At 37.2% G+C, this 12,928-nt stretch overlaps 1 protein-coding gene across 2 annotated transcripts in view; it reads right to left on the bottom strand.

The window, feature by feature from the left end:
• The window catches only part of FAM193A (family with sequence similarity 193 member A), a 75,672-nt gene that overhangs the window by 27,134 nt on the left and 35,610 nt on the right, over positions 1-12,928 (bottom strand). For both annotated transcript variants that reach the window (XM_053976049.1, XM_053976047.1), the window contains 5 exons: positions 11,450-11,616; positions 11,040-11,207; positions 8,724-8,958; positions 5,428-5,552; positions 1,195-1,339 (listed from right to left, as the gene is read on the bottom strand). In XM_053976049.1, the coding sequence (XP_053832024.1) occupies positions 1,195-1,339; positions 5,428-5,552; positions 8,724-8,958; positions 11,040-11,207; positions 11,450-11,616 (840 nt within the window). The remainder of the gene's footprint in view (positions 1-1,194; positions 1,340-5,427; positions 5,553-8,723; positions 8,959-11,039; positions 11,208-11,449; positions 11,617-12,928) is intronic.

Consider the following 12,928-nt stretch of genomic DNA (forward strand, 5'->3'; position numbering starts at 1 on the left):
CAGACAGCCATGACACCCTGACACCATGGGAAAGATGACTTCTAATAGCATAAATGATGATGACATTTTACTGAGCTGCAATCAAATATTTAGGTGCACAAAAGCAACCAGACCAAGTGAAAACTTTTTAACTCAAAACTCACAGATGCAGTCCCCAAATACAGAGTGAACTCCAAAAATAAAATTAGTTATATCCTGTCTCCATTGTTAAGGCACTGGAATTAATGGTAAAAGTTCACGTAAATCTTCAACACAGGGAACAACTTCTGAAGGACACTTACAGAGCACCATAAGACTGAAGTATGTTTGTCATCTAGGGTAGCAACACAGTATCACTGAATCTCAAATTAGTTCTCTATCTTCCTACTGCTTGTAAAACTTCAAAATAGAAGGGAATTTCTATAGCATTCTCTACCTTCAGTTGTATTTCCAAGACATTTTTTTCTTCTAGAACACTTAAGATTGAACTAAGAAGATTTTCACTCTTTTCCTGAGGTGTTTTTAAAAATTTTTTTGAGCATGACACAAAAGCCACATGATAAATTTTTGGCAAGTATAAACAACCACTTGCAAAATAAACAGCTATTTTTCAGAAAATTAAACTCTCAGCAATGTAGGAGTCAGCACAATAACACTGATTCAGATTATTTTCTGAAACTTAGCACAAATTCAGAAGAATAAGCTATCAGATCATATACTTGATTAAATGACTGCTTCAGAGGTCTCAAATACTTATGCATTGAGACAAACTGCAGTTTCCATTTTGACAACTGTACAACAATCATCATCACACTGTGAAACATGCCATAATTTTTAAAAGCCACCTCTTCCTCTAGATTCCATTTAGTACACTTATTATTTTGAAAGCTTAGGGGGTTTTGTGGAACAGATTATTTCTATTTCCTATCGCTTGTGTATTGGCTAACATATTTATAAAATGTTCAAAGACCATCTCTAAACAAGTACACAACAATCTGCTTCAACAATTTGAATATGACATTGTACAATCACCAGTAAGTATTGCACATGAATGCTTTTCTATTGTGAATGACTAACATGAATGAAAAAAGTTATATTTTGTTGCTTCAAAGCCCTGGATAAAAATACCCATGAAATTACTCTTCACTGAAGGCACAGTCCTGCATGGGCTGCTCCCTACATAATCAGTCTTGAGACTGTTTGCATGACTCTTACCTGTTCATCAACATAATCATCTATTCTTTTCTGGCATTCAAGCCATGCTTCAGCAACTTGGCCCATTTCCTGTTCCAGCTGATGATACCTTTGTAGCAAGGTACTGTACATATCTTCACTACAGGAATCATGTGTTGTTCCAAGCCTAAAAGTTCAAACAGCACTTGTTACAGAAGAGACATTTGACTGAAGAATCACACTTTTAAGATCTGCCAGTCAAAAAGAATGTTGTGAAAATGTGATTATTGACACACCTAGGCCCACACAGCTGCTTGTATCCCAAAAATTGAGTATTTTCAGTAGTTTTTCAAAAAATACCCAAACTCTGCTTATTCCAATCTTCTGTAACCAACAATAGCAAGAATGTGGGAAGTGCCACATTGCTAGAGCCTCTTTCCAATGAGCAACCAGATGACAAACCTATTCGTTCAAATCTTGTTGCTTGATATAATTATCCTTCCAAAATCTATGGGCTAAATATACATGTTGACTATCCACTGCACAGCTACATAACAAAAATAAAGCCAAAAGCCTGTGAAGCAGAACTCTCATGACCAGTGCTAAAAAGAATACTAGACGAGTTGGAGTTCCAGGTGGGAAATGTGCTGTAGAATGAGGCAAGTGAGATACAAGCAGTTATCTACTATCACTTGAGCAGCATGGAATTCAAAATATGGGTATGCCAGTCACTGCTGACTGTGTCTGTGAGGAGCCCCAGAAATAGGAGACAGACTTACCTCCCTTCCTACTGCTACATCTTTGCACAGCATAATGCTTCTTAAGTCAGTATGTCAACTCCCAACACACTGACTTGACAAATAATAAAAGACAAAATTCTACTCAATAACACGTGTTTAAACCACACTGAATTGTAATGACCTGTCAAGTGACACAAATAAACTGAAGCTTTACAACATTTTTCTACTCAGTAATTAAGGAGAAACTGTGTGATAATTAATTAGTCACAGAGGTTGTGTAGCAATCAAAGCCAGTACCAAAAAACCAAAATTGAAGCATCACAAAATGTGGTATTTAAGCCCAGTTCCAGCATTTCAGGGAGGTTTGTTATAGATTTTCATTGCAATACGATGTCAACCCAACCTCAGAACCACATAGTCCTGCCTGTCACCTGGCAAAGAACTAACCCTTTAACTTGGCAATTAAGCATAATGAAGAGCTAAGCAAACAGACAACTCAGTAAGCACCAAATTACAGCTGATAATGTGCATTTGCCAATAAATCCAAATTTGTTTTGTTGTTTTGTGTACAGAACCTGTAACACAACCACTTTAGAAGGGTGTACACACAACTCTGCACATTAAAACTTGGGATGTCTATGGGTTGAAGAGTACAAAAAGAAGTGTCAAGGGATACAGTGCCTTCATGATACAACACTTCATTACTATCAGTGCAAACACTGTCAACTCCTGTTACTAGACCACAACTTCCTACTTTTTTTGGAACCTCTGTTTCTAGTATTACGTAATTATGTGAAAATCAGATTCCTACCATATAAAAATTAGCAATTTGTTCTCATAACTGCTCCTGACTAGTACTATTCTTTCACACAGTAGTTGTACACAGAAGACTTTTTAAAATATGTTCAAGTTAGAAGCAAAAGAGCTTAATTTAAAAAAATTTGTACTAGCAATGCAACAGCATTTACACTTTAATATTTTATTGTGATGGAGTAAAGGTAACATGATCCTACTAAATACAATTTCACCCCCCGAAGACAAATATAAAGTAACAATTTAGTTAACATTTCAGTCCTCTAAACAGAGGTGAAATATGTTCCTTGACTGCAGCAAAAACAAAGGCAATAAAAAGGATAACACATACATAAAATTTAACAAGATTTGCTCACTTTAAAGAACCTGAGACTTCCAAGCCATCCCTGTTGACAAACTGGTATGCCTACATATTTTGATCAGGAACACAATATTTTTGGACAATGGCATTTAAACAAAGCTCTGCAAACATCCTCACCACTGTCCCATCCCCTGCTGGAATAGCAAAAGGGACTGAGAAGCCCCAGATATTGGTCACTTCATTGGTAACCACATCCCAATAAAGCAGTGTGGTGAATTCAGAAGGCATGTCAGAGGCTGCATGTAATCAGAAGCATCTCAAACCAATCAATATTATTTAACCTCTAAGAAACTCTTCACATTGACACTTCATAAGGAAGTACTACCCACTCACCTTTGAAAGAACTGGATCTCCTCAAACAGCCATTATGAAAATACATCCTTACCAGATGCTGTGTCTGACCTAGAAGCCCTGCTGACTAATTAACTCTTGCTAAGCCATGGACAGCCCTTACAGCTGGTCTGCAGACTGTGCAGCTGAGCTGCCTCCTAAACAAGCCACAGATGCTGACTATGTAGCCAAACAAGATACAACACATGAAGACCCTGGTAGTTTACCCCAGCAGATGTCCCCTGTCAGCTGTGGAATACTGACACAGCTGATCTTGTATCAGCTAAGCTAACTACACCCCCACAAGGCTTCTGTTTAAACCTCCCTATGTGAACACCTTTTCTAGTCTGACATCTGATAAGCATCCTTGGAACTAACCACAGAACACCAACTACATGTTTTGAAAAAGCCAGAGACATAAAAATTTAGTGATTTAAGGAAAGGATGAAAGAAAGTATGAACATCCAAAATCTAAGTGAAGCTGAGATGTCAAAATGCCATTTCACATTTCTCTTCAGGAAGAGAAAATAATGAGGCCAATGCTCTTTGTAATGAAACTCTTGCAATACTTTCTCTACTGCACATAAGTGATTCTCTGTTCACCAAATATCCAGAGGACAAGGCTGATCCCTGCTTTTCCATGTGAAGGTTCTGTAATGCAACATTTCTCCTCTAATTTCCAATGGAAGGCAGAAGCATATCCTTCCCAGAGAAATCTAATTCTGTCACTTCAAGACACAGAGAACTCAACAATAAAATCCTGAGAGACCATGAACACAAACAAAATCTACGTTTATCAAAGAAAAACAAGACATACCCTATATAACCTAGAAATGGGAAGCTTGTGCTGAACCTTTCCTGTCAAAAAATGATTCATGTCAACCAAACTAGGCAAAACCATAAGTTCAAGGGTGTTTCACATCTACTACCTAGAAAACACAAATGCACTGGGAAAAGAAAGTCCTGCAGGAAGATATTGTGATTTCATTGTATTTGGAAGCTTTGAAGGAGGCTGTCACCACAATGACAGCAGAAACACAACTTCTGACAAGTTGTGTTCCAAGTTATGAACCAGCACAGGAAATGAAAATTGCTTTTGTTAAGAAATAACCATAAAGTTCACTAAGACCATTCTCAGCTCTGCAGATAAAGGCAATATAAATATTTTTATATAGTCAGGATTGCTGGAGTGAAGAGATACAGAGAGGCTTTGTCAAAAAGCATGGACATGATGAAGGATAGCCACAGAAAAAGAAGCCACAGATCACTGGAAAAATATACAATCAACATGCTGTTGAACACAGCAACAAAATCAGCTGTTGGGGCAGGGGTTAGAGTTGAAACAGAATTAGTCAAACTGCTCTTGTACCATGGAAAATTACCCAAGACAATACCTTTCAAACACATGTATACAGATCAAGAATGTGTCTTCATCACAAACAAGACTGAGAGGTCAGCATGAATCACCCATGACTGTATGTTAAAAATGTTTAGAGTTAGGGTAAAGAAAATTTATATTAATACCTCTTCCCTAGAAAACCCAAACACTTTGGCAGTACACAAATTACAAGCAGAGCACCACTACTAAGAAAATACACAATTTAATGCCTCAGGAGCTTTAAAGCCATGAGACCTACAAGCATGCAGCAAGGGGGTTTCTCCAGTGAAAAGAGGCTTAAAACTCCAAATTCAGTTCTATGCTCTGGGAAATAGAAGGTAATGAGGCTTTAATTTGCTTGTAGAGCTGTAGAAGCAGCAGCAATGCCTGATAACAGCAATATTCAGTCATAGCATCAGTATTTACACAGGATGTTGTCATTTTACTGGGTAACTACAACTAAGCAAACTAGGGTTGTAATTCTTCTGACAAGCAAGTTATGACAGTAGCCTGCTCAATCAGCAACACTTTTGAAAAGAGATCCACAAAGATTTTTACCAATTCAATTGTAGCAGAGTATTTTTTTTAATGCTGTGGTTGCAAACACGGGTTTTCCTCTCTTCTTGAAACCACAAAAGAAAGTTAAACCCTACCTTAGCTGTGACACCAGCGTTGGCAAGCTATTCTGCAGGAGTGGCTCAGAAAATACCAAATTTTCAAACAGATGCTTGTTGTGCAATTCCCATGTCACCTGAAATTTCTTCAAATGTTCATTTTCCTATAATGATAAAACAACCAGAAATAAACCAGGGTTAAGGAAAAAAAACAAAATTCTGTACAAGGCAAGAATTTTTTTCAAAGCCTAATCTCCAACCTACAGGCTGTATGAACCAGCTCAAATCTCATGATGCTTTAAAACCCAAACTCTCAGAACTGAAGCAATTTTTAATGACTTAAATAACCATAGGATCATTCCTTCCAAATTGTCATGCATTTAAGAAAAAAAAATTAAAAAATATCAGTCTACATTATTCTAAGTTCCTGTTCATTTCTGCACCAAAAGATGAATTTTATTATCTGAACCTGTAATTCTCAGGTTTTCTTGTCAAATAATTGTCTATTTATGATTATTTTTCAGTTTTTTGAACTTATCTAGTATAAGACACACATACAATGTCAACCTATAATCTTCATTCAAAACTGACATAAAATGAAATTAACACCTCTCCTCAACTACAGCTTAAAGAACAGATGAGACCAACAGCTTACTTCTCTGGTAAGCAGAACATTTTTGTATTTGAGGTTATTTAACACATAATTGTATGTAATTTCAAGAGCTAAAACTTAAAACTATTATCATTAAAACACAAGAATTCAAAACGTACATTATACTTTTCAAGGCAGCAAGTTTTCCTACCTATAGCCAGCACTATGCAGGTTTTCTATACCAGGACTCAACTACACAGCAGAACTAAATGCAAGCATTCTGGCTCTCAGATCAGCAAGTGGGCCCTAAGTACTATAACCCCAAGCACCCAGAAACACCATTATACTCTGGATTTTTAAAGTTTTGTTAATAACAGTGGGTTAAAAAAACAAACCAACGAAACATATTTATACCAGACCTGAAGACAAGACTATCAGCATTAAAAAAAACCAAGTTCAAAGTATTATTATTATGAAGGGTGGGTGGTGAGGTTTTTTGAGTTGCACAAGGCACGTGTATTTTTTCATTTTGAGTATTATGCCTTCAAAACATTTTAAATTTCTATAAAATGCTAATAATTTCTCAAGGTTCACTGAGGTTAATTTCTTAAGGAATTTACATATTATGCTGTGAACAAAACTATCAACACTTATCTATAAACTCTTCTGTACTAGTTTGTGTAGATTATGGTATTTCTCACAAAGAAACATCAGGAAAGTTTTTTTCTCTAGTCTGTGTACTTGAGGGCCCTTCTGCACTGACCAGTCTTTCCAAATTGCTGTCAGTATGATCTGTCACTGCCTGCATTGCTGGGGCAGAGAGCTTTAGTTCCTGCTATTGAAGTCAGATGGATTCCTCTGACAGGAAGGACAAAAATTCATCATTTCATTGAGAAATCAGTTTCTCACAGGTGGAGGTTCAAGGCATTATATGCCTTTCTACGGTACATTACATGCAAAGCTTTCATCCTTAAAAGGAAGGCAGCACTAAGTTTAGAAATTTTGGCTGCTTGTTATGTATTTTAGCTGAAAAGATTCCTTCTTCCATAGTGTACTGGTATCTTGAGAGGAAACATCCATGCACACTGAAAAAGCTAGTGACCCTATTACCTGTACTGCAAGCTGTGACATACTACTCCATTTAATAAAAAGGTTATTTAATAAATCTAAGAAATGTATGACAAAAGACAGTATCCTACATTCTCACATTTCAGTTTCTCAAGGTCACAGCTTAGTAGAAAGATGATTTCAGTACTGACTGGGCTGCAGAAGGAAAAAGACAAGAAAAATCTGGCATGTTTTGTGTTTTCTTATGCTTCATTCTTTAAAAGAGGAGAAGAATTTTATTTTAATTTTGTGAGGAAAGGGGTTGACTAGGGAGTTCAAGCATCTTGTGTTTTCTCATGGCTATTATTTCAATCTCCCATACCTACTAGTTTTTATAACTACTAGTTCACAGTAATTGCCAGGAAAAAGGTATGCAATGGTTATTTTCTGATCAGTTGTGTAATTCTGGCATTAATGGGTTCATTATTGGCAGACCCCCTTTGGGAAAGCTGAGGTGCACTGCAAACCATTTGCTTTACAGCTGAATAAGCTGCAACACAAACCAACCTCAAGAGCAACTTTCTCTCAAGCACCTTGTTAGAAACTTGGTGACTGTTAAAAGCAGCTGATAAACAGGAGATAGCAGTGACCTCACGTGTGGATCTAAGTGATAAAGCTGGGAAAGATAATAGAGACAACACCAAATACAGAGCATAGACAACCAAAAAAAAACCCTAAGATATGCTCAAGTTTCTTAGAAGAAACATCTTCCTGCTTTGCCAATTTAATTTTATTGACAGCCCTACTTCAGTAATGAAACTCTGCTTCCTCTCCACTTTATATCCTCACCTGGGGTCATCATAGTGTATTGTCCCATCTGTTTTTTTCCTCTCTTTACCCATCCAGATAGTCACTTTCACCTAACTGGGAATAAAATCCAAATTCCCCATTTTTGCCACCTTTTTTTTTCCTACGTGCACAAAACTTACACAAGAAAAGGGATGGGCAGGGAAAAGGGATTAATAACAAAACAGGATTAATAACCTTCTAAGACCTTAAACAAATAGAATTACAGAATTTGTTTATGGTATTACTCACCCGATAGACAGTTACTCAAGAAGAAATTTTTAAGGCTGCTGCCTATTTTATACCCAAAAATGTAATCCCAAGTCTAACATCACAATCAGTTGACCAAAAAAAGCATTTAAATAGAACTTCAGAAATAATAAATTACATAACAGATTAAGTCTGAGGCAACACAATCTCTTCAAGTAGCCATCCTAGACAGTGAATGAAAAGTTGAACATGGAAACATTTTAAGTTAGTGCTACACACAGAAGTTGGTGTCACTTAATCATGGTTGTTAAGATGCCGTTAAAGATTACCAGAGAAGCATTTTCCACATTAGGATTTGTAATATTTTGTAGATCTGCTTAAAGATTTGTTTCAGAGTAAGTGCCACAAACAACATCCCACCTTTTCCTTTGTGAACAACAACAAAAAAAAAAAATCATCAAGACACTGTAAGAGATACCTACTCCACACTTCTGAATATTTAACTTCATTTTCACAATCTTCCTATCTCAAACAAAAAAATAACCTTACAATTTACAACCACAGAAGACACCTGAAAGAACCCAGAAGTAACTCATTAGCCCTGGCAAGCAGGAGCACAAAGGCTGTTTTTCAGTCTTACCAGAGTAACTAGGAAGGCGCTGATTGTACAGGCTGCCTGACAGAGTGCACTGTACTCTTCAAGTAGGAGTGAGATGAACTGCTGTGCCTGGGGTGGCCCTTCTGTCGCTAACGTCGATGCAACCTTGGATCCCAGGGACAAGTGTCTGAGCAGGCGAACCTTCATTTCAAGCACATATTCCCTGGCTTGCTGCTCCAACCGCTGGTAAAGCTGGTATGGATCTCTTTCACAAAGCCTTTATTTTTAGAATATTTGTGACAGGAAAGAAAAAGAAAAAAAAAGGAAAGCATGTAATCAACAGTTTTCATTTTCCTAGAAGTATTTACCAGTTACCATTATGCTCATAAAAAATAACCTCAGTGGCTCAGGTTTAGAGAACAACTTTAAATCTCAGAAAACACAGTCCAGTCCCCTACTTCAACACATATGGGACTGAGCTCCTGTGTACCTTAAGGAGTAGGATGCCTGCACACCTGAGGATTAAAATTATTTAGGATTTAAAATTTCACTTCAACTTGTGAGCTCAAAATCTTAACTCTGTTTGCATCCAACCCTGCAAGCACTCAGACTCTTCAGATAAGCTTCTTCACAATTTCTCCATATTGTTCTTAACATGTGACAGATTAGTGCCTACAGAAGAAAACTGAACATGATGACTGCTTTGAACCACTTTAAATAATTTGATTTCACTCTAAATTTCTGTGCATGGAGTTTAAGCATGCACAGAATGCTTTGGGTTTTTTACAGCACAGGGAGCTGGGAAGAGGAAATGAATGAGGTAAGTACTTAAGAGTTAGATGAACAGAAGTCTGCAGCTATCTAATCCATGCTTTTCCCTCACCACTCACAAAACGCCTATCATACTGCCATCAAGTATTCCAACATACAATAAGAACATTACTTGGCACCACTACTTATTCCAACAAAGACAACCAGACACTCCATTTTTTGCCAGCTGTGTCTAACACAGCTAAGACCCAAGCATGAAAGTGGGAATTTCTGCATTTTAAACAGAGTTACTCAGCCACAGCATGGTCTTCTGCATACTACCTATATGGAAGATTTTTTTTTTTTAATGCATTCAGTACCTACATTGACTAACTTGGTAAAAAAATTCTGCATGATATTAGTACTACAGACTGGACACACTGGTGCCTGCCCAAACTGTATCTTTTTTTTTATTTTACACTTTATAGACCAGAAGGAACTCAAGTGAAAAATAATCCAACTGGCATTTAAGGTTTCCTTCTTTGAAATCCTGTTTCCGTCTTTGTATTTTAATAATCTCTCTCGAAAGTGAAAAACAGGTCTGAGTAATGAAAGCTCCTGTGTACATAAGAAAGTTACACAGTATTATGTTCTGATTTCCAAAATTTTTCCATTAAGGAGATGCATAACATCAATAACCACTTCAGCTGTGATTCAGTTTTAATTACCAACACACTATGCAACACTTAAACATCTTTGATTTCCAAGCCTATATTGCATGTTTTGATCACTTAAATAAATGAAGTGTGACTAATAGGGAGGGACATTATATTGCTCTGCTTGTACACAACTCACGTTCAAAACCAAACAGTTTTTATATAAACGAAGTACAATATGCTAATTTAATTATCTACTAAAGCCAGTTCAGGTGCACAGTCATATTAAGAGCAGTGCTAGAGGAATTTCTCTTTCAAATGTGTCTTCACCTCACCAGAATTTAGGTTCAACAAGAAATTGCACATAAGAACTACAGCTCAGGTCAGACTGCTCAGATCTCAGTATATTAAGCACATATGGAACCAAGGAGAACAAAAACTCCTTGACCACACGTGGAGTTAGAGAGTAACTGAAATGATCCTACTGGAGCCCTTTAAGGTTTGCCACACTATTCTTAAAAGCAAAAAACCTGCCACTGAGGATCTCATTAAGCCCATTTTCACTTCAACACCTACAAAAGCTGCAACTGTGACTTCTAAAATGAGAATGAAATTGGAATCTGCCTCATCTAGTGATCAATGTCCAATATAACTTTTCTGTATTTTTATAAAATTTCTTCCAGGTATTATAATCACAGTAAGATGCAAACACTAACTACTACTACTAACTCAGGCTAGTTCCACAAGGTAAGATTTTCACATGAGGCAATTCAAACTTAACACTGTCTTATGAATAAGGTCTTTTGAAGAATAACATTATGGAACCCTTTCATAATTATGCATTTATATTCCTATTGCAAACAGCACATGAATTTAATAGCTTCCCATGCATTTAAACGAGTATTCAAAAATCCTGAATAAAATAGAATTAATATTCTTTGAAGTAATATACCTATCCACCAGCTCTTTCATTCCTTCTTTATCTGGTACCAACGATTGGTCTTGGTCATCTGCCAGAGGGGTCCCAGCTTGACGATAAATACACCGAACCATGTATCTGACTTCAGACCAGTAATTCTGTAGCTGCTGAGGTTCACGTTCAGGCTCTGCTGAATTTTCTCTGCATTTGAAGACAAAAATAATTACCCTCTGTTTGTATGCATCACATAAGTGTATTGATTCCTACTATTCCAGAAAAAAAAGTATATCTGAAAATGCCTAGAATAAAATACGAAACGGGGTAAATACTGACATGCAGAAATTACTGCTTCAAGAGTTTAAGCACACACCTACAAACAAGCTACAACACTGCCAAAGTCTGACTACAACCACCCTGCTGCTGAGGTTGAGTTCAGTTTTTACCTGCGTTCATTACAGGCCTCACAGTTGCATGCTATGTCTGAAGGAGAGGAATTGCTGAGATCTGCAGCAGGCACTGTCTGTGCACCAACAGTTATTCTTCCTCCTCCTACAGATTCCTGCTGTGATCCACTGTTTCCAAGAGGCATGTGCAAAAGGAAATCTTGGCTCTGGGAAAAAAAAAAAAAACCCCAAACAGTTTGTAATGTCTGAAATGTTATTAGGTAGACAAATATTAAAGTGGCATGCGCAATTGTTAGTGCGCATGTATTTTGGGAGGACACTCAATCAGGCACAAAGAATTAGTCTTTCAAAAGCCTAATAAATGCAAGAGATGAACAGAGATGACCAATAATACAAACAAAGCTTCATTTCTAATGACCAGAGTACACTGGCTATAATTATCACCTTTATGTACTTCAGCATAAACAATGAACTAAGCTAAAGGAAAGCTTGCATCATCCACACTTAATCATAAACCAGCACTATCTCTTCAGTCTCCATGTAACAGCATGTTTGGCTTCCAGAGTTTAACAATCCCTTCCAGTAAAAATCAAAATCTCCTTGTTTGTAACAGCCAGACATCGTATTTCATAGCAATGGATGTCAGAAAGCTGCTGCCATTGGAGATGGATGTGATCTCCTGTGCACAATGCTGTTCAATTCCAGCAGATGACACAGACCACTCACCCAGGACTGCTGCTATTTTTGTCTGCAGTTAACCTCCCTTCTCTGTGCTCCAGCCCCAGCACATGCCATGCTTCTCTCCTGCACCCTCCCAGGTCTGCCACCAGACTTCCCTGGCACCAGGCAGAGACCTCTTTCACACTGGTACTGTGACTGAAGGTGGGTTTTTTTGTAACCCAAATCCTGGATCAGGATGCAGACATAAGTAAGAATAAACCTGCATGCAGTTGCTACCAAGCAAGCTAATGACAGCAACCTGAACATAGAAACATCTACAGCAAACCACCTGTATTCTGACTTGCAGTCACTGATAAAAAAAATTTTTTTTTAGCTAATTTTGGCACTTTTATCCCAGTTGGCTTCTCTAATATGACTAGCCACTTAATTCATGTAGTTTTTAAGTCAAACTTCCAATCTTGGAAAATCTATTTGCAATCTGCTTTTAAAAATTCCTCTTAAAAAAAAAAGCAGTTGCCAAACTAAAAAAAAAAAACAAGGTAAATTTTTATTTACACCTGCAGTATCTGTAACTCAAAACCATGTAGGAAGAAAATCCTGCCTTCCTTGCACATCTAGGACACTAATTTTCTTTGTTTGTTCCTCAAACAGGGCTTAAATGTGGAAAAAAATTGACTCAACTGAACTGTAATGTGCCTCGGTCTTGCTGTGCTTTGAACTCTCTAGGATGTGTTTACCACCATATCACTATAATTCCCTTAGATGTAACCTCTTTTGATTGGTTTATTACCCTTGTTAATAGCAACATTATCTGTAAACACAAGTTGTATACGAGTG

The sequence above is a fragment of the Vidua macroura genome, chromosome 4 (assembly GCF_024509145.1).
Source record: "Vidua macroura isolate BioBank_ID:100142 chromosome 4, ASM2450914v1, whole genome shotgun sequence".
NCBI lineage: Eukaryota > Metazoa > Chordata > Aves > Passeriformes > Viduidae > Vidua > Vidua macroura.